Source organism: Arvicola amphibius, chromosome 5 (genome assembly GCF_903992535.2).
Source record: "Arvicola amphibius chromosome 5, mArvAmp1.2, whole genome shotgun sequence".
NCBI lineage: Eukaryota > Metazoa > Chordata > Mammalia > Rodentia > Cricetidae > Arvicola > Arvicola amphibius.
The window spans coordinates 98505025-98526664 of NC_052051.1; the positions used below are offsets into that span (position 1 = coordinate 98505025).

The window sequence follows — 21640 nt, forward strand, 5'->3', positions numbered from 1 at the left end:
AGGAGAGGGTTGAAGGGGAGGGGAGAGGCAGGGAGGGGAGCAGAGAAAAATGTAGAGCTCGATAAATAAAAAGCAATAAAAAATAAAAGAAATGCCAAATGAAACTTGGAGTGGGGGATGATGTGTCTCTTCCCCTTTCAGCAAACAGTGCAGCCACACTGACTGTCACTCTGAGATGGACAATTGATGGGCTACTTTTGGGATTTTGTTCCTGATACTTCTTCAGCAACAATCGTGGCCTCCAAGACACCGCTGCATCTGTGCTCAAGGCTCTCATGGCTCCACACGCTTGCACGGAGAATGAAATATGGGAACTGTGATGTCGACAGTCACACCTAGAAGCACCAGAACATGAGGTCCAGAGATTAAAAAGCTATTTAGTCATTTAAATGGGATGGCTTATGTTTTTAAGGTGATCAGAGCCAAGATCTTCAGAGATAAGATAGAGGACATGGGCTGTTGAAACAAGGCACCCTAGGATGACAGACGCCGCTCAGCTGACCCAGCATAATGTCCTCAACACTACAGACACTGGGCACAAAAGCACACACTTGCAGTCCCAGCAACTCAGGAGGGGGAGGCAGAAGACCAACATCATTCTTAGCTACACAGAGAATCCTAGCTAGTCTGAACTAGAGACCGTGTTTTACAAAAACACCACATTCAACATGGCTTGTGTGGATTCAAAAAATTAACTACCATATTTAATTACCATATGTATACAACTTTCCAACATAAACCTCTTCCCATAGTTGTGAACGATGTTTGAAATATCGATCATACACAGACACCTACCAGCCCAAGATAGGACTTCTCCTTTACATTTAAACACTCACGGGTGTGGCTATTTTTATCTTTGATAAATGCTAGAAGGCAGAAATGGATGCAGCATGCACACAACACCTGTGCATCCCGCTCTGAAGATCCACCGGCTCCCAGATACACTCACCACCAAATGCACACACCTGTGCATCCCGCTCTGAAGATCCACCGGCTCTCAGATACTCTCACCATCAGAAAAGGTGGAGAAGAGCACCTGGCTGAGTCAGATTTCTGTGAATCAATAAATTACCTAGTTCCCCACAAGGCCATGTGGTTGACATTCATTTTCATCGACACTAAGGGCAGAGCTACAAACACTACTTGTGAGTGGTCACCCCACTGCTGGAAGCCATCCTTCAGAGGAGCTCCTTGTGTATGGGCAAGGAAAGGGCCTATGGGACTGTTAGGATCTAAACCAGACTGCTGTCACACCAACCTGCAGCAGCCTCCCCTTAAAGGGACCAGCCAAGCCGCCTACCAAGGACCTGTGGATGAACTTCTGACCTCTTAACATATTCCTGGGTGCTAAAATTCCAAGACAATAACAGACCCCATTGCCATTTCCTCAGGAGTTGCCTGCAAGCTAAGACATTAATCAGAAGGCTACTAGTGAGGGCACATTCCCCCCTCCATAATGGGTACTCACAACTAGATGTGTCCTCCTCCTCTCCTCTTCCCCCACATCTTATAGTTGGCTGGCAGTGTAAGGCCCCTGCCCTTCTCTGTCTGCCATCTGGAGAACTCGATCCATCCTGACTGCATGCCTACATGAACACACTCCCTTTCTATGGGAGTTCTGAGATGGGATCTCCACTCTGGTCTGATCTCTTCGAAGCCCCTGCCTTGCTGCTGTTTCTATCCCCATGGCAGTAGTAGATCTTTGTATCCAGTAAATCCTATCCACAGGACAATCTGTCCCCACTTCTGGCCCAAATCTGAAACCTTTCACTCATTCCTGTGGGCAATTCCAGGTGGGAAGTGAGAGGGTGGCAGACCCTCTGGGAAGAATTCCAAAGTGCACTTGAGCCTTCTGGGTATTCTCCTGAAATCACCTGGAGGCCATGTTTAGGAGCCATGGACTTGGGGTGTACACTGCACTTGCAGAAATGGGATGGCTCCTCAACCATGACGGGCAAGACGGGGACAAACACCATCCTTCTGGAGGATGGTGACACCCAGACCTGACCTCTAGGCTCCAAGCCCTTATTTCTGCCTACCTAGCCACTGACAAATTCTTCCTAGATAGTCCAGGAGCATCCAATTCCCATACCTTAAAGGCAAAACTGCTAGCTCAATCCTAGCACCTGGACATCATCTATGACTGGTCACCTGGGGTCTAGGTTAGAGCCTGAGCATCACAGAAAAACTGTCCCTTGGCCAGCCCTACCGCTCCCAAGGGCTGCCTGCTCTTATCTGGATCCAACCTCCTACTGCTGGGATGACACCAGCAGCTTCTCACCTGGGCTCCCTGTCTCTGCGGCTGCCCTACATTTCCCATCCTTCACGCTAGGATTACTCTAAAACAAAGGGCTGTCTCATTTCCCTTTGCAAAACTCCTGCTGAGTCCCGCTACTCACCGAACAAAAATAGCAGGCGACAGCAAGGAAGGCCCAGAGGCGAAATGTGACCAGAACCACAGGAAAGGGCCCCCAAAGAAGAACAGGGAACTTGAGGGAAAAAAAAAAAACAAAGGGCCTTTTCAACACAAAGCAGGCTAAATCAGCTCCAGAGGCACAGAAGGTCAGGCAGAAAGGCCCTGAAAGGTACCTGAGGCTAGGAGGCTGAAGGGCACGGTAAAAAGTTGCCAGGCAAGTCGCTACCTGCTGAGATAATCCAGAGTAAACAAAAACAAGACGCCCACGCTAGCCTTTGGGCAAAGACCCGAGCTGCCTCCCAAAAACACCCACTCCAACAGTTCCACCAGGCCTCCCCTGAAGGCACACGTCATCAAGAGACAAGGTGGCCAACCACAATCTGTCCCCAAAGACAGAGAAAGTCTGCTCAGGGGTCAAAAGGGCAACAACCTCCCCACTCCCAAGGAAGTTAGGCAGTCTCCCTCTAATACTGCCCCTGTGGTGGCAGGCACCTCTAATTTCTTTCTTATCATCGTTTAGATAAATTCTTTCGGGCCAGAATGTTAGTGACCTTGAGCACTGGGTTGGATGCGGAGCCCTAAGACTTTTCTGCAATCCAACCCGCTTCTCCACACACTAAGGAATAGCCATAGGGAACCTGAGTACTGTTATATTCTAGAGGGTTTTTCTGTGCTCTGTCTAGACCAATCTTATTCTACCCATCCTAGGAATCTATAAGCAGCCCCCACTTTCTCTATGTGCTTTCTGTCGTGTGCACTGAAGCTCCCTCACAGAGCCAACCTCCACAAATGACCTCGCTGTCATCTTTCAAGACTTCCAGGCCCCACTGTTGAGCTTCTCTTGCGTGCTCCAGTCACGCCACTTGGCCCTCTGATCCAACAGGATATGATTGTGTTGCAGGGGAAGTTATATTAGAAATGGCTTCCTAATAAATGGAAGTCTGTTCTCGATACAGCCAGCTCAATGCTCTGGAAGGACGCTGCACTCATCTCTTGGCAACCGCACACAGAGGCAGGCACAAAACAGAATGCCTGACTCCCACCTCTGCTGGGAAGGCTAGGGCAGAGTATCCACAGACTTCCTGTGGGATGGCTCCAGAGATTTAGTTACAGCCCGGCTCCTCTCAGCACTGCAGTTCCTACCGTAAAGACACTACCTTGTGTTTCCCAAGTGAAGTATCAGGAAAAATGTTTCAACTTATTCTTAAAATAATGAGCTCTGAGTGTTATTGAACTCACTCTAGACGAGGACCCAAACAGTGCAGAGAATGCAGAGAAGCATCAGGACAACAGAAAACTCACCAGACTGGCTGCCTAAGTCAGCTCAGAAGGGAGAGGGTCAGGAGATGGGCACAGGTAAAGAAACCCAAAAAGAGTAAACTAAAGGATGAAAGAAGTGACCAACCTGTCTGGACCCAAAAGGTGGAGAAATACAGTGACTGCCAGCAAACAAGTTGTTACAGTGTGGCTCAGAAGGACTTAATGGAGCAGATTTGAAACATTTTTTTAAACCAATGAAAAAAGAGGCTGGAGCAGGGGAAGTGGTGGTGCAGGCCTTAATCCCGGGACTCGGGAGAGAAAAGCAGGCGGATCTCTGTGAGCTCTAGGCCAGTCTGGTCTACAGAACGAGTTCCAGGGCAGCCAGGGTTACACAGAAACCTGTCTTGGGGAGTCCGAGAGGGGAAGGAAAGAAATGAGAGGTGTTCAGTGGGTAAGAGCATTGGTTGCTCTCCCAAAAGACCTGGTTTCCGTTTCCAGTACCCACTTGACAGCTCATAACCATCAGTAACTTCAGTCATGGCATCCAGCATCTTATGGTGGCATCCAGCATCTTATGGCTTCTGCATGCCTGTGATGCGCAGACATAAACGCAAGCAGACACCAATGCACATAAAATAAGAAGGAAATTTAAAAAAAGAAACCTCTGTGTAGCAAAATTCAATCAGGAGGAAATTTGGCTCCAAGATGTAATTTGGGTGAGAATATTAAGTGTTGTGAGATGTATAGCCAATGAAAATTATAAAGCTGTGAGTGATGGCCCGGGAGAGGGCAGAATGCAGCAGCGAGGCCTCGAGGAAAAGCACTTATGCAATTGGCTGCTCTACGGGGAACTCAACCGACCACATTTTCCACATCATTTTCACTTCAGAAAACAGCTGGCACACTGTGGTTAGACCTGTGTGTCTGACCTGCATTTCCAGAGACATGAAAGAAAGTGACCTGACACACACACACACAAGAAGGGGGGGGGGGAGGAAGGAAGGAAGGAAGGAAGGAAGGAAGGAAGGAAGGAAACAGACAACCAAAGAGAGAGAGGGAAACAGACAACGAGAGAGAGAGAGAGAGAGAGAGAGAGAGAGAGAGAGAGAGAGAGAGAGAGAGAGGAAAGGAAGGAAGGAAGGAAGGAAGGAGGGAAGGAAGGAAAAGGAAGGAAGGAAGGAAACAGACAACCAAAGAGAGAGAGAGAGAAAAGGAAGGAAACAGACAACCTGAGAGAGAGAGAGAGAGAGAGAGAGAGGAAAGGAAGGAAGGAAGGAAGGAGGGAAGGAAGGGGAAGGAAGGAAAAGAAAGGAAGGAAGGAAGGAAGGAAGGAAGGAAGGAAGGAAAAGAAAGGAAGGAAGGAAGGAAGGAAGGAAGGAAGGAAGGAAGGAAGGAAGGAAGGAAACAGACAACCTGTGTCACCAAACACAAAATTCGAATTTTCTAGCAAAACTTTGAATTTTAGAAAACGTTTTCCCAGCTAGGCAGTGGTGGTATGTGTACCTTTGATCGCAGCATGCAGGAGGCAGAGGCAGGTGAATCTCTGAGTTAAAGCAAGCCTGGTCTATAGAGTGAGTTCCAGGACAGCTAGGGCCACAAAGAGAAACCCTATCTTGAAAAACCAAAAGGAAAAAAAGAAAACAAAAAGAAATGTTCTTGCCAAACTTAAAAGAGGATGAGAAAAACACCCCCAACTTTTCCCAAAATAGCACAAGGGTTGGGGGCAGACACTGGTCTCCTCCCACAGCACAAACACTGCCCCCCAAATAGCCCCCAGGACACTGGCTTCCACCCCACCGCCATATCACAAGAGTATGGGGGGCAGACACTGGTTTAACAAATTCATAGCATTTATGTTTGGTTAACTTACTTTTCTTGCTGGCTCCTCTGTTAACATTTTTAATTACAAGGTTCTCAAAATAGAGTAATTTAAATTATTACTTCTGCCTTAGGGTTTTTCATTGCTGTGAAGAGACACAATGACCGTGGTGGCAACTCTTATAGGAAAACATTTAATTGAGGTGTTAGTTTACAGTTTCAGAGGTTCAGTCCATTATCATCATGGTGGCATGTTGGAAAATGTGATGCTGAAGGAATAGCTTGCAGGCAACAGGAAGTCAACTGAAAGTCACACTGAGGAAAGCTTGAGCAAAAAGACTCAGAGCCCGCCCCCACAGCGACACACCTCCTTCAACAAGGTCACACCTCCTAGCAGCGCCACTCCCTCTGGGGCCATTTTCTTTCAAACCACCACATTGACCTACTTGCTTGCACAACTGTCAAGATTTTACGACATTAATCATTGGTTGCTCTATGGCAACATTACACACTCAAATGAGAAAAATGTCCCCGCCTTTCACATCACCTGAATTTGAACAACCAGAGAGCATATGAGCACTATAAAGCTGGCATTCAGATTCCCTTTGCTTGACGTTTTAGCATGTTATCCAATGTATGAAGAAACGAGACCCAGAGCTAGCTCGGTTACACGGTGCTTTCCTTGCACACACGCAGCCCTGCACCACCTATCCCCAGCGTCCCAAGGGGAACAAGAAAGCAAAGGACTTCCAAAGTTATAAATTCAGAATCATAAATTCAAAAAAATGCATTGCTGGGTGTGGTACTGCATGCTGTTAATCTCAGCGTTTATATCTACATAGAGAGTTCCAGGCCAGCCAGGGCTACATACAGCAATCCAGTCTAAAAAATCAAATCTTGTCAGGGACCAGCAAGATGCCTAAACAGGTTAAGGCTGCATGCTGCCATCCCTGACAACTTGCACTTGGTCTCCAGAACCCACACAGTGGAAGGAGAGACGACTATAAGTTGTACTGTGACCTTTGCACACACACCATAGCACCTGCACGCTCATACCTGTACAACATATACAAACACAATCAAGAGATTTTTTAATTATTTCTTATGGAAAGTGAGTGTGATCAGGGGGCATGCATTATGTGACATTCCCAAATAATGAATAAAAAATATTACATTGGAAAAAATATTCTTGTAAAAATGATATTCTCCAAAGAGGTCCAAGTTTTGAGTAATTATAAAAAAGTAAAATGTTTATAAAAAACATTTTATAAACTGTTATAAAAAAGTAAAATAATTTGTATGTCTAAGATGGCAAGAAAGAATTTTCTTGTTTATAACCTTTTCCTAAATTCCTAAATATCCAATCTACTAAATGATAGAAAAGATAGTTAAAAAAATTGCCAGATGGTAGTGGCACATGCCTTTAATCCCAGCACTCGGGAGGCAGAGGCAGGCGGATCATTGTGAGTTTGAGGCCAGCCTGGTCTACAAGAGTTAGTTCCAGGATAGGCTCCACAGCTACAGAGAAACCCTGTTTCGAAAAACCAAAAAAAAAAAAAAAAAAAAATGACATCTACAAACTAGCTGGTGTGGAAGAATTAATAAAGACTTCTTAATGAAAGAGATTCAAAACATCCAAGTTAAGGCCAATTAAAAAAATATCTTATACAGCTTATAGCTTATATCCCAGCTGTATGAAACTTTTGCCCAATTCCTAATCCAGGTTAAAATGTGAATTACTGCCATAAGTATCAAAAGTTTCAAGAGAATTTTGTTGTTGTTTCTTGTTTGCCTAAAGAAAAACACAAACTAAAAGACCAAATTGTTAAAACATTCATGCTCCTTCAAACTTTACTCTAAACTTCTAGTTGACAATGATAAATCAAAGATTTTCCCAGCATCATTATCTGACTGTATACCTTTTAATCAAATCCAATAAGGAAAAGGTTATACAGTAATAAATGTTTTCATGAGAAATCAGTCTGGATGAGGCTACAGTCTCTTCCCTACACTCACCAGCATCATCTATCACACCCCCACACACATGCACACACACACATATGCATACACATAGATATACACACACACCCACATACCCCCACATACATGCACACACACCCCACATATGCATACACATATGTATACACACATATACACACACCCACATACCCCCCCACATGTACACACACACACATACAGACATGCATACACACATACTCCACAAACACATATACCCCACACATGCATACACACAGGTATACACACACATGCATACACGCATATACACACACACATACCCACAGACACACATGCATACACACACCCACATACCCATACACACACCCGCACACGTGTGCACACACACACACCTCTGCAGGGATAAGAATTTCACTTCAAAATTCTGCAGGTGTTTTTCCCGTCTAAAAGACATGATGACATTTTTTGCTAACTCAGGAGAGAAATACTGATTCAGAAAAGACAACTGAATATCTAATAAGAAATGACAGAAGGCGCACTGTTACCACGTCACTCAGCATTAAATACTGAAGGACAAGAAAGCTCAGCCAGGTTTAGAGAATAGGACGTGTTTTAACAGCCACACAAATTCATAGAAATTTTCCTTCACTAAAACAAGGCCATGTGGACCCCTTGCCAACAGTAGGAGAAATGAGGAATTGGGGTATTATTTCAAAGAAGCCAAGATCATGCAAAAGTGAATTTGGGTCCAAAAGTCAAAAGCAACTAACAGGAAGTTAACAATTTAAGCCCACAAATTGCCTTGCATAACTATTTTAATCATTATTTTGTCTGAGCAGGAATCCTAACAGGTTAGACAGAGGCTGACTTTGACAAGAAGACTCAAATTGACAAGATACACATAACAGAGCTCTGTTTCAATAACTCAGCCCCTAAAACGCCTCAAGTATGGAGCCAAGGTTTGTTGACCTAGGCATGCACGCACTCCTGACCTTCCTCACAGTTCCTGTTTCCCCATCAGATTTTCACAGCCTGTTATTACATCTGGAGAAAACGATGTCTGAATAAAACTATATTTAAACACTGAACTTATCTGATAGCAAAGTTATCATGAATACTGAAGAAAGAGACAAGAGACACCCCACCCCCATATTACCCCCAACTCCCAGGCCCTCATTTCCCTACATCCACTGAATGCTACCTTTTAAGCTCTTTTAAACGTTTATTAATCAAGCTAACATAGTCAAGCAGTTTCTCCGACAGTTTTGAAATAAGTCAAATCAGACGCTTTGTTCAGCTTCCAAACTCCTCAACACCCCAGTTACCTTCCTTCTGACCATAGGAGGTGAGGGTGTGTTCGGGTGCTTACCTATGCCTGGAGCTACATAGATGAAGTAGAGACAGGACGTGGAGAGAGAGAAGAAGAAGATAAAGGCGATCAGGGAACGATTGGAGACCCGCATCATCCGCTTGAGCGCAGACATCTTCCTCTGTCCTGCCAGCAGCGCGGGCTGCGCTCTCGGGGCGGACTCGGGGCCACGGTCCAGGCCCTAAACTTCCATGAATGTACCGAGAACCCCAAGAGGGTAGCGGGGTCCGGCCGGGAAGGCTTTTGAGGGGGAGGGTAAGAACCGAGCCGGGAAGGGGAAACGGATGCAATGAATGGGAGGTGGCGGAGCAGCGGGAAGGGTAGAGGGAGGATGCGGGTAAAGGTGGAGGGAGGCCGGGGGACCGGGCACCGTAGAGGCCAAAGCCGCGGGCCAGGCTGGTTAGAACGCTGAGATGCGGAGCGCGGCCCGCGAAATGCAGCGTGCCGGGGTCCCCGCAGCCCGGGCGGCGTCCAAGAGGCGAGTCCCGGCGATCGGGACCCGGGCCGGGTCGCGTGCTTCTGCGGGCCTGCGCCCCGGCTAGTGCGGCCAGTGCGGAGCTCTAGCGTGGGCGCCGGGGCACGTAGGGCGCGGGCGGCCGCGGGGAACCTGGGGGCTGCGGAGCGGGGCGCTCGCCGGCGCGCGGCCTGCACCTCATTCCGCGCCGAGCCAGGGAGCGCAGCGGCGGCCTCGGGAGTCGAGCGCAGGCCAGGGCGGCGTCCCGGCCAGCGGCAAATGCGCCCGGGCTCCGCTTGCTGCTGCCGCCCGCTGCCCAGCCGGCCACGGCAGTCGCATTCCCGCCGCGGAGCCCGAGAGAGGCGGTGCCGCCCCCGCACAGACCCCGGACTACCCGGCGGATGCGAGCGCCCGGGGCCCGGAGAGTAAAGGAAAGAGGTGACAGACGCGCGGCGATCGCAGACCGCGGACACCCACGAGGACAATCCCGACAGCCCTGTGCGCCCCGAGACCCCTGCAGGCTCCGCCCGCCGGTGCACGACTCGCCAGGCGGCGCTGCACGCGGAGCAGGGGAACCAAGAGCCCTCGCCCCTGGAGCGCCGCGCGTCCTGATTGGTCCTGGCACTCAGTGCCAGAGTCCCCACCCCGCCCCTCCCTCCCGGGTCACTGTCCCTGGTGGACCCAGCATTAGGCAAGGACCGCGTCCCCAGCGTGGGATGCCCTCTGCACCAAAGACGGCGTTCGTGGGAAACAAGGACCTTTGGGAGAAAGACGAAGGAGGCACATTTCCCTCCTAGATTTATGGACTGGCGGATGAGATGTGGGCCTATGTGTATCCGTTAAGCCTTGACCAGCCTTCCCATTGAAAGTGAACACAGCCAATAGGCCCACGAACACCACAGCCCAAGCCCTAACGGCGCCGTCCACTCCATTAATACACCTCCTAGGTGAGGGGTTACCCTTTGTCTGAATGCTTCTTGCTGCTAGCTACATTACTCGGGCTCCTCACCTACATCACATATTCCTAGCAAATGGTGTGCAGGTGTTTCTTTTCAGCTGATCAGTTAATCGTGACTATATAAACCATTCTGGCAGGACTGAAGATAGATTCCAAGGGGATAAATATGTGTTCCTTCTTTTAGCCATCAAACTATTAAAAACAATGGCCTTCAAGAAACTGGAATTTCTCCATAGTCTCAGACAGGGTAAGGGAAAGGCTGACGCCTGGTGCTAGCCAATGGAGGAACTTAACTTCCACAGAGGAGGTTTCACACAGCTCCTACAACTTAGACCACCTTGTAGGAGAGAGCGAGCTAGATCAGTGATGGAAGGGACCACAGTCTACCCAGGACTGCTTAGGCATATCTCTTGCTCTGCATTTAAACCTGAACCTCATGTCAGGACTGAAGGTAAACTCGAAGTGGGTAGGTCACCGGATCTCGTTGTTTCTTTTCCCAGTGTGGCCACACTGAACAAACACGGTTCTTTGTTTGTCACGGTTTCGTCTCTGTATAAAAGTCCTGTTGGGGGCAGGTGCTTGGACCTGGTTTGTTAAGACTGCCAGGGCCCAGACTCTGACTTAACAATGGTTGCAACAGTTGTGTGTGCTCTTGTCTCCCGCTTTAAATCCCATCACCTGAAGGTTAGACGCAGGTGGAACCCAGACACTCACTGACCAGCCAGTGTTAGGCGATTGGTGAGTTCTGGATTCAGTGAAAGGCAACTCCTGCCCCAGACCCCTTCTCAAAACCAAGGAAGACCCCCAGTGTCAATCTCTGCCCTCCACTTGCACATACACACACACACACACACACACACACACGAACGCACGTGCGCACATACACATGCACGAATGTGAACCTGTAAACATACAAACATGCACATACATATACAAAACTTTAAAAAAAATTAAAAAGCCTGACTCTTCTGGAATAAACCACACCTCTGCAGTAACAGCAGCAAACCCGTGTATGTGGGGACTTTATTAAAAGAGTAGAAGCCTATAAAGGGCAAAGGGCACAGGGAAGCCTGGTCCATGTTGAGCACTGGTGGGATTTACTCTTTTACAAATGCTCCTTTTCATGCAAGTGGATCTCTGTGAGTTCAAGGCCAGCTTGTTCTACAACCAGGACAGTCAGGACTGTTACACAGACAAGCCCTGTCACAAAAAACAAAAATAAAACCTTTTTTTTAAATTTAAAGATTCTCTCCTTTTGATCAGTCTCCCAAGGGACAAGAAAGCTTATCTCTCTGTTTAAACACCAAATTTCCTACAATAAGTTTCTTGTCTCTGGTGATCTTAACAGATCTTAAGAGCCCAAGGCTCTCAGTGATCCCCCTTCCCCACTCCCTACCCAATTTACATGCCAAAGATTAAGCCTAGAGGCGTGTAGGCAGATAATCCCACTGAGCTGAACTTTAAACACTATGCTCAGCTGATTTCTAAGACAGAGGTAGACAGAATGCTTGGAGCCTGTGAAACGTGAACTAAGCCTGTGTTAGCAACTGATACTTCCCTGGGAGCCAGGTAAACGCCACAGCAAAGTAGACTGCAGAAATCTGAGCTGTTTGATGTTTCTCAGCAGTGGGGAACGGAACTTAAACCTATGAGAGAATGACACAGAAAGAACTTCTATTTAATGACGATCTTATAGTCTTACTACTAGGCGTGCAATGATTTTTTTTTTATTATATCTGTTTGTTGGAGGCCCCACACTTGAAATTTTAGATATCCAACTGAATAAATTAAGTCATAATTGATGGTTTTTACAATGCCTCTCATCTCAGAATTTGGGAGGCTAAGGCAGGTGGACAGTTTGAGGGCGCTGTGGATTACAGAGCAAGACTGTTACCAAAAGAAAAGGAAGGAGGGGGAGAATGAAGGATGGAAGGAGAAATTATCACTGGAGATAGAAGACTTTTATCTGGTATAAGCTGAGCAAGAATGAGCAGTGTCCACCAGCTGTCTCAGATTTATGATCTTGGTAAAAAGGATTTTATGTGACAGAGGAGGAAAGGGGAAATAAAATCAGAATCTAGAATCTCACTTTGACCAGTTGCATTGCTACACACCTGTAATCCCAGCACTTGGAAGGCTGAGCTCAGAAATATTTCAGGTTTGAGACTAGCTGTGGCTACAGAGTAAATATCCAGCCAGCCAAGCTAACCTAACAAGATCCTGTCTCCACAAACAAACAAACAAACAAACAAGATCTCATCTCATTTTTAATCATTGCTAAAGCTTCAAACTTCCATATTGTAATCACTGGCAAAATGGGTAATTATGGGACTAGGGTTATGGTTAAGTTTTGCTCAAGCATGAGAACCTGAGTTCCGATCCCAGCTCACAAGTAAAAAGTTGTGCATGGTGAGACTCACCTAAAATCTTAATCCTGGGAAAAATGAGGACAGAAGAATCACTGGAATTTACTGGACAGTTAGTCTAGCTGCATCAGGGGGAACTTCAGGTTCAGTGAGAGACCCTGCCTCAAAAAATAAAGTAGAGAGGTAGAGAGGAAGACATTTTGCCTCCATACACAAGTGTTCACACTTTGCACACACATGGCAAACACACACACACATGCATATACCATAGATAAATTTAATTTCAGTTTTATAATCATATTAATATACAGTATTTTACCTTTTCAATACATGGACTTCCGATCTGAGACTCAGCTCAGAAATATTATTAGGTTGATAAATTATGCTTTATACAACTGAATGGTTTACATAATTTTATATAATTACATATAAATGATATGAAAGTTAGACACTAGCATGAGTCATAAAATTATTTATGCATATGTTGTAGTACCAAACCTTCTCTTAAATAAACTTCTCCTCATAAATACAATCAGAATTCTACTGAGTTAAAAAAAGATATTGATTTCTTTAATGTTTACGTTATATTGAAGAAATTTTAAAATAAATATTATGTTGACAAACAAACTTGATCACACTAAAGCCACACCTACAATGAGTATGAAATAATACATCTAATAAAAAATTAAAGAAAATCCCTAGCTGAGCATTTGACCCAAATTTTGTCCTGATCTCTACATGCCTTCCATCTTTCGTCATCCATGAAGACTGTTCTCTTATATCATTGGAACTCCCTGTTGCATTTTCAAGTATCCAAACCACTGGCACACCATTATCACAGCACCCATTCGGTGAGCATCACAGGCCATTTGCGGATGAGGAAACCGGAGCCAGCCAGATGAGCCAAAATGACTGGCCTCAGGTCAAGAGGAATAAGGGACAGAACTGGGAATGCAGCCAAAACATTATCAGCTGAGTCGATCTTGTGCCCTTCCTGCCAGCCTCCGGATCATCCATCTTCACTTGCCGGGGTAAACCTCCCTAGCTAGTGTGTTTTTATCATCTTTGTTGAAATTGGTATAGACGAGCTGTGATTCCAGCTTTCTTTAGCAATTTTGTCACAAGCATCTGTGTCAGGATTCTATTTAAATGATACCACATGGAATTGATGCTGGATTAGAAAAGCAGTACATGAAGTCACGGCCCCTTGTCTGAGTCAGGTCAACTCCATCTAGTCCTGACTTGTCGTTAGTTTATAAATCAAAATTGGAAAATTAGTGGGTTGTGTTAGCTTTATCCATTCTTTTTTTTTTTTAAGCTTGATTTATGCTTGGTTTATTCAGAGTTTGGCTTAAGGAGAATCTGAACTGCCTGATAGCCACTAGCTGGCCCCAGCTCAGGACCAGCAAATCCAAGGCTGACTGGAATAAGAAGCTTGCCTGATGGAAATGAGGAATTGTTCAGAATGCTCTGGGACTGAACAGTGAGCAAACAGACAAGGAAGAGTGAAGGACGGGCTTTTGTTTTCATATTACAGCTCAGTTTTTACTTTGAAACAGGATCTGAGCTAGCCCAGGCTTTCCTCAGACTCACTATGTAGCTGAGGATGATCTTGAAGTCTGGTCGTCCTGGCTCCACCTTTTAGAAATTACAGCCATTCACCACCACAGCCAGCTGAAGAGAGCAGACAGAAGGGTCAAAGTGCAGCCATGTCACGTAGAGAGCGAAGCCCACTGTCCGCCATGGGAGGGGGTGATCTTAAACACCCAGGTTCACCAGGAGAGGCTGCCTTCACTGGTTTGAAGCTATATATGTTGGAGCCTGTGCAACCCCAAAATGACTGAGGGAAGTCCCCCCACTAACATATGAGTGAAAACGAGGACACGGCTGCTCCTAGGTATGGTGGAGGAGAGTTTTATTGTGATTTATTAGAATGAACACATAGTTACTTCCATGTTAATGAGGTCTTCAGTCACAATCAAGGCAAGTCACATGATTGCTATTTAAAAACATCTATTTTCCTAAACAAGAGTTGGATTCAAGTTGCATATATAGTAAAGTAGGTCTATTCTTCTGCATAAGAGCTGAATCACCAAGTAGGTGAGGACAGACAGAAGCAGATCAGAGCAGGTGGAGGGAAGAAGCAGCTAAAGAGGTAAACTCTAGAGTTTGGAATCAAATATGGTGGGTGTCAGGAGCCAGCAGAAACAAATGATCCATACATTCCTTAAAGAGCCAAACCAGCAGCTTGATTCAGAGAGGCCACGCCCCTTGGAAGGGAGCTCATTTATGCCACTTCTGGGGTTCAGCACCAGATGAATGGAAATGAGGCCATGACTGCTCCCAGGTGTGTGTGCTTGAGGAGTCACAGATACTGAGTGAGGACCTGATACCCAGAAGCACAGGGCACCTCAGACATAGCACTTAGCAGCTGACCAGCCCAAATATAGAGAAAATGTTCTTAAAACATGGTTTCTGGCCAGGTGGTGGTGGTACACACCATTAGTCCCAGTACTCGGGAGGCAGAGGCAAGAGGAACTCTGAGTTTGAGGTCAGCCTGGTCTACAGAGCAAGTTCCAGGACAGCAAGAGCTGTTACACAGGAAAACCTTATCTCAAAACAAACAAACAAACAAACCAGAAAAACAATGCCCTCATTGTTAGACCTGCTGCAAATTCAAGCTGGTTAATTCTCCTGGGATCTCGGAGATATCTCTTCTGTTGTTTACCTTGTTAAAAAGGAAAAACAAAAATTATTCCTTGACACACTTCAAAAGAATCTGTTTATTGTGGCCAAAATATACTCTCAACCATTTGTTCCCCTTTCCTACATGGGATAGGGTTTCTCTGGCTGTCCTGGAACTCACCCTGTACACCAGGCTGGCCTAGAACTCAGAGATCCTCCAGTCTTTGCCTCCCAAATGCTGGAACTAAAGGAATGCCCCACCCCACTCATCATACTTTTTAAAAGATCATGCTCCCTAAAGTTTGATAATATGCAATGGTATCTGAGTACCTAGCACAAAAACAGGAGTTAATCAATACACTGTTATTTACCTTGTTTTATATCCCCTTAGGGTTTATAACAAACAACCACCAAAAGAAGAAAAAGAAAAAAGGGAAAAACATAAGCCATTTTACCAGAGCACGTTAACAATAAACGTTTTATACTCAAAGGTGAATGACTCAGATAAAACATCTAGATGAATGGTTCTCAACCTTCTTAATGCTGTTATGCCTTATTACTATTGCCGCAATACAGTTCCTCATGTTGTGGTGATCCCAACCATAAAATCATTTCATTGCTAATTCATAAGTGTAATTTTGCTACTGTTATGAATCGTAATGTAAATACCTGATATGCAGACGGTCTTAGACAACCACTATAAAAGGGTCTTTTAACATCTAAAGGTGTCACAAGCCACAGGATGAGAACTTCCAATCATGAAGAAAGGTAATATATTACAACACTGTCCTTCTACTGCAACAAGGACTTTAGAGTCCAGCGGTGCTGACACACGCCTTTAATTCCAGAACTCAGAAGGCAACGGCAGGCAACTATCTGAGTGAAGTCAGCCTGGTATACAGAGTGAGTTCCAGAACAGCCGAGACCACAGAGAGAAACCTTGTCTAGAAAATAAATAAGTAATAAAAATAAATAATAATCATTTTATAGCTGCAGCTATGAAAACAAGCCAAGAAATATAATTATGATAGAGAATAACTATTAATGAGGGAATTTTCTAGGTCATTTTTTCTACCCATTTATTGCCATATTTAACATCCTAAAAAATGTTCATGGGATTTTTCTTTTAGTGACTTAAGAAAAAAATACTTTTGGAGCTTAAATGTATTCATAATTTATGTCAATTTTCTTTACTCTTGAGAATTTTATATATGTATACAATGAAACATGATCATATCTACTCCTATTTTGCCCCCTTCAACTCCTTCCAAATCCTCCCCAACATGCTGCTTGGCTTCCTACCAACTTCATGTTTTGTTTTGTTTTGTTAGCCTACTAAGACCAATTAGTGCTTCCCAGGTGTGAATGAGGGGGGGCACCCACCAGAGCATGAGAATGGGTAGGAATGATCAACTAGGAGTTAGACAGAGCCTGAGAGGGACCACAAATGGATAATAAAGATGATAAAAATGGGCTTCTTCCTCATCCTCCTGACCTGAGACCACAGCCTGGCCACTTAGAACAAAGGCCAGGTAGGTACCCTGCTGGTGAGTCTGTCTAACAAGTTCAAGGCCAGATCATGACACATTTACCCCAAAGTTATGGACCTATAAAGCCTCCCTACGCATCCTTGTTCACTAATGAATCCTCAATTCGAAGGAGAAGATGCCTTAAAGACCCTTTAATCCCCTTAAAAAGAGAGAAACTGGACTCTAGCTCCCTGAGTCTCACTCTGCCCTGTAGAGCCTTGTGTGTGTATCTTGCTATGTGTGAGTTGCTGAGAGGGAGGGTCTGTAGCTGTAATAAAAGCCTTTTTTTCTCCAGCTTGCTCTCTCTGCCTGGGATTTTATGCTGTTGCTGCCTGTTGAGTTTGAGAATTTCCAAATCATTTGATTCTTTTACTGGCAGAGAAAAAATGAACCCAACCAATATCCCTAGTGGTATTAGAAATAACCTCAAAAAGGAATGATTCTCTCTCTCTCCCAGAGCTCCTCAGTAAAGGACAGGGACTGGAAAGGACCTCCCCGTCTATGCTGGAACTGAGAATGAATTGATCTTGTGCAACTCTAGTTGCAGGTAGCTCGTGTGGGTTCCTGCATGCAACACCCTTGCTTAATGTACTAACCCTAAAGTGGAAATGGGTTCAGTTATGGTAGATGAAAGACTTGATGCTTCTGAGTCTGAAGGAGAATCCTAGAGCAGAGTGAGGTCCTGCTTAAACACCTCGAGTCCACAGTCACAGGAAGGACAGTGTTACTGTGAAAGGTAAGAAGCTGTGTTAAAGACAAGGATATTGGGTATGCCAGAGGTAGCTAAAGAAAGAAAGAAGCCAAGTGTTTACACCCTCAAAGTAGGAATAGTTCACCTTGACCAGTAAACCCCGGCCAGATGTGCACATCTCCTGCAACACTAGGTAAATTGCTAAAGTAATACAAGATAGAAAATCAAAAATACAATACATTTTTCCATTTCTCATGTGTGTGGTTTGTATGTAAGTATGTGAATGTCTGTTCAGGTGTATGGGTGCACATGTATGAAGACCAGAGTTTGATATAAAAAGTCATCCTCAGGTGATGTGGGATTCCCCTCTATATGCTGTGAGTATGTTTTATTACCATTGGTTAATAAAGAATCTGGCTCAACCTATGGCAGGGCAGAATATAGCCAGGTGGAAAATTCAAACAGAGATATAGAGAAAGAGTAGGTGGAGTCAAAGAGACACCAGGTAGATGCTGAAGAAGAGGGACTCCGGAACTTTAGCATGGTGATATACACATTAATAGAAATGGGTTTATTTAAAATGTAAGAGTTACTTAATAAGAATTCTGAGCTAATAGGCCAAGCAGTGTTGTAACTGATACAGTTTCTGTGTGATTATTCAGGTCTGGGTGGCTGGGAATGAAAGATCAGTCTCCGGTTACAAAATAGCACACACTGTCTGGGGCATGGATCCACATAAGAGCTAAAAAAGCTTAAAAAAAAGAAAAAAGGAGGGCTTCTAGGTCCACAAAAATGGAAGCCAAACACAGCTTCTAGGTAACTGCATTTTTTTTACATAGGCTCTGTTTGCTGGTGGCATGCAGAGGCATGGCTCCTTTAAGAAAAGGCTTCCTGGTTTAGCATTAGCAGCAAAAACTGCATGGCTCCTTTAAGAGCCAACTTCCTGGTTCATGCTGTCAGCACTAACTCTGGCTCTTTCAGAAGGTCCTGCTCTTAAATGGGCTTTGTGTGCAGTGTGCTACTAGTTGCTTAATGGCAACATAAGCCTGCTGTATCCCTGGAGCTGGGATGGTGAGCATGGCTCATAGAGGTTGTGAACAAACCTCTGCGCCGGGCGGTGGTGGTGCACGCCTTTAATCCCAGCACTTGGGAGGCAGAGGCAGGCGGATCTCTGAGTTCAAGGCCAGCCTGGTCTACAAGAGCTAGCTCCAGGACAGGCTCTAGAAACTACAGGGAAACCCTGTCTCGAAAAACAAAACAAAACAAAAAAAAAAAAAAACAAACTGGACAAGATGGAGCCAATAGGCAAGGTGGCAGCATTAGTCCTAGTCATGTGCTTCTGGTCAGAAAATGATTATAGATATGCAATAAAGGAAGATAAAGACAGAAATAAACCTCTGAATGGGTCATTGTATGTTTAAAAAATGTATGTAGGCTTGGGAGAAAGAGAGGAAAAAGAGACTCCAGAAAGTACTGGTAGGCCACAGTCTTGTGGTAATACACAGATGAATAGATATGGGTTAATTTAAGATGTAAGAGCTACCTAGGAATACACCTAAGCCATTGGCCAAACAGTGTTGTAATTAATATAGTGTTCGTGTGATTATTCAGACCTGGGTGGCTGGAAAAAGAAAGCACAGTCTCCGTTTACCACTCCAGAGGTGAGAAAAGGAGGGTCAGAAGTCCCCCGTTATCTTCAGCCACAGGATGAGTGCCAGCTAGCCTGAGCTACATGAGACTCCATCTGGGAAAGGGGGAATATAGACAGGTTGGGAATAATTTTTCCCAGGCAGAGAGAATGCTGGGAAAGGATTCCTGTGCCACGGAAAAGAAGAGTTGTTCAACTAGCCATGAACACACAGCATTTCTGCCAAAAACCAAGCTATGGATGTGGAGGAAACCTCCAAGATATGGAGGAATCCTTGGAGGACAGAAAATTCTGAACTGTGGATTTTTATTCATCTGGAAAGTACTGAAGCTGAGTCATAGGTACCATATTCATTCTACTGTAAGACTGTGGCCCAAGGAAATTCAGAAAAAAACAAGTGCGACTTTTAACCTGGAATGAATCCAATCACAGCCCAGTACCAATAAGAAAGCTTGAAAGACAACTTCTTGTAGGCCTCCTACATCTGAAGTCCCACCTTGGCCCATACCCATGACCTGCCCAGAAAAACTCCACTATAAACACAACTACTCAAGGCAGATCCAGGATAAGGCCCAGAAAAAATAGAAAGAAAAGGTAGTTCAGACTCATTCTGAGTTTCCTGGAGGCAGGATCACCATTTCGGACTGAGGTCTAGGTAAGGAAGGCCCAAGTGAAATCCGGGAGTAGGTAGGATGGCCTGAGCCACTTTTGGGAGTGCCAAGCTACCAGGCCCCGAGGCCCATACTCCACCTTGAAAATCAACCATCTGACCCTTGGACCCACTGGCATTGGGAAGAGTGATCACCAGAGAAACAGCCTCAACTACACCAAGTGGAAGAAAAAATGGGTAGACAACAAGGTAAGAACACACTCAGCATCACAAAGAGCAACACAGCATCATCAAAAAATAGTGGTTCTACAACAACAAGACTTAAACAACCCAACACAGATGAAGCAGAGGAAAATGACCTTAAAAATAACTTCAGGAAAATGTTTGAGGCTCTTAAAGAGGAAATGAAAAGTTCCCTAAAGAAGTTAAGGAAAAGACAAACAAAAAGTTGGAAGAAATCAACAAAACCCTTAAAGAAAACAAAACAACAACAACAAAAAAAAAAGCAATCAAACAGGTGAAAGAAACAATTTAAGATCTGAAAAACAAAATGGAGACAAAAAAGAAAGCATAAACCAAGATAATTCTGGAAACGGAAAATATGGGTAAATGATCAGGAACCACAAATGTAAGCATAAACAGCAGAATACAAGAGATGGAAGAGAGAATTTCCAAGAGTTGAATATATGATAGTGGAAATAGACTCATCAGTCAAAGAAAACATTAAATCTAACAAAAGCTTAACACAAAATATCCAGGAAATCTGGGACACCATGAAAAGACCAAACTGAAGAATAATAGGGGTAGAAGAAGGAGAAGTCCAACTCAAAGGCACAGAAAATATACTCGACAAAAATCAAAGAAGAAAATTTTCCCAACATAAAGAAGGACATGCCTATGAAAATATAAGAGGCTTCCAGAACATCAAAAAGACTGAACAACAAAAAACAAAAACAAAAACAAACTTCCCCTTGCCACATAATAATTAAAACACTAAACACACAGAATAAAGAAAGAATATTAAGAGCTGCTAAAAAAAAGACCAAGTAACACATAAAGGCATACCTATCAGAATTACAATTAACTTCTCAACAGAAACCATGAAAGCTAGAAGGTCCTAGTCAAGTGTTATACAGACATTAAGAGACTACAAATGCCAGCCCAGACTATTATACCCAACAAAACTTTCAATCACCATAGATGGAGAAAACAGATATTCCATGACAGAACTAGATTTAAACAATACCCAGCCATAAACCCAGCCCTACACAAAGTACTAGAAGGAAAACTCCAACCCAAGAAAGTCAGCTACCACAAAAACACAGACAATAGATGATCTCACAGCAACAAATCCCAAAGAAGGGGAAAGACACACAATAACATCACCACCAACAAAAACTAAAATAACAGAAACTAGTAATCACTGGTCATTTTTATCCCTCAATATAAATGGACACAACTCACCTATTAAAAGACACAGGCTAACAGATTGGATATGAAAACCAAATCCATCATTCTGCTGCATACAAGAAACATACCTCAACCTCAAAGACAGATATCACAGTAAGGGTTGGGAAAAGATTTTCTAATCAAATGGACCTAAGAAACAAGCTGGTGTAGGTACCCTAATACCTAAGAAAATAAACTTCAAACTAAAATCAGTCAAAAGAGACAAAGAAGGACATTTCATTTTTTGGTTACAGGAAAAATCCATTAAGAGGAAATCTCAATACTGAACATCTGTGCCCTAAATACAAGAGTACACTCATATGTAAAAGAAACATTTCCAAAGCTTAAATCACACATTAAACCCCACACACTAATAGTGGGAGACTTCAACACCCCACTCTCACCACTGG

General features: G+C 44.5%; 1 protein-coding gene across 1 annotated transcript in view; it reads right to left on the reverse strand.

Annotated features, from left to right (window-relative positions):
* B4galt6 (beta-1,4-galactosyltransferase 6) overlaps positions 1-9256 on the reverse strand; it is a 75242-nt gene extending 65986 nt beyond the window's left edge. Inside the window, exon 1 of the mRNA XM_038330449.1 lies at positions 8841-9256. Coding sequence (XP_038186377.1) covers positions 8841-8955 — 115 coding nt within the window. The 5' untranslated portion in view covers positions 8956-9256. The remainder of the gene's footprint in view (positions 1-8840) is intronic.
* Between the last annotated feature and the right edge of the window lie 12384 nt (positions 9257-21640).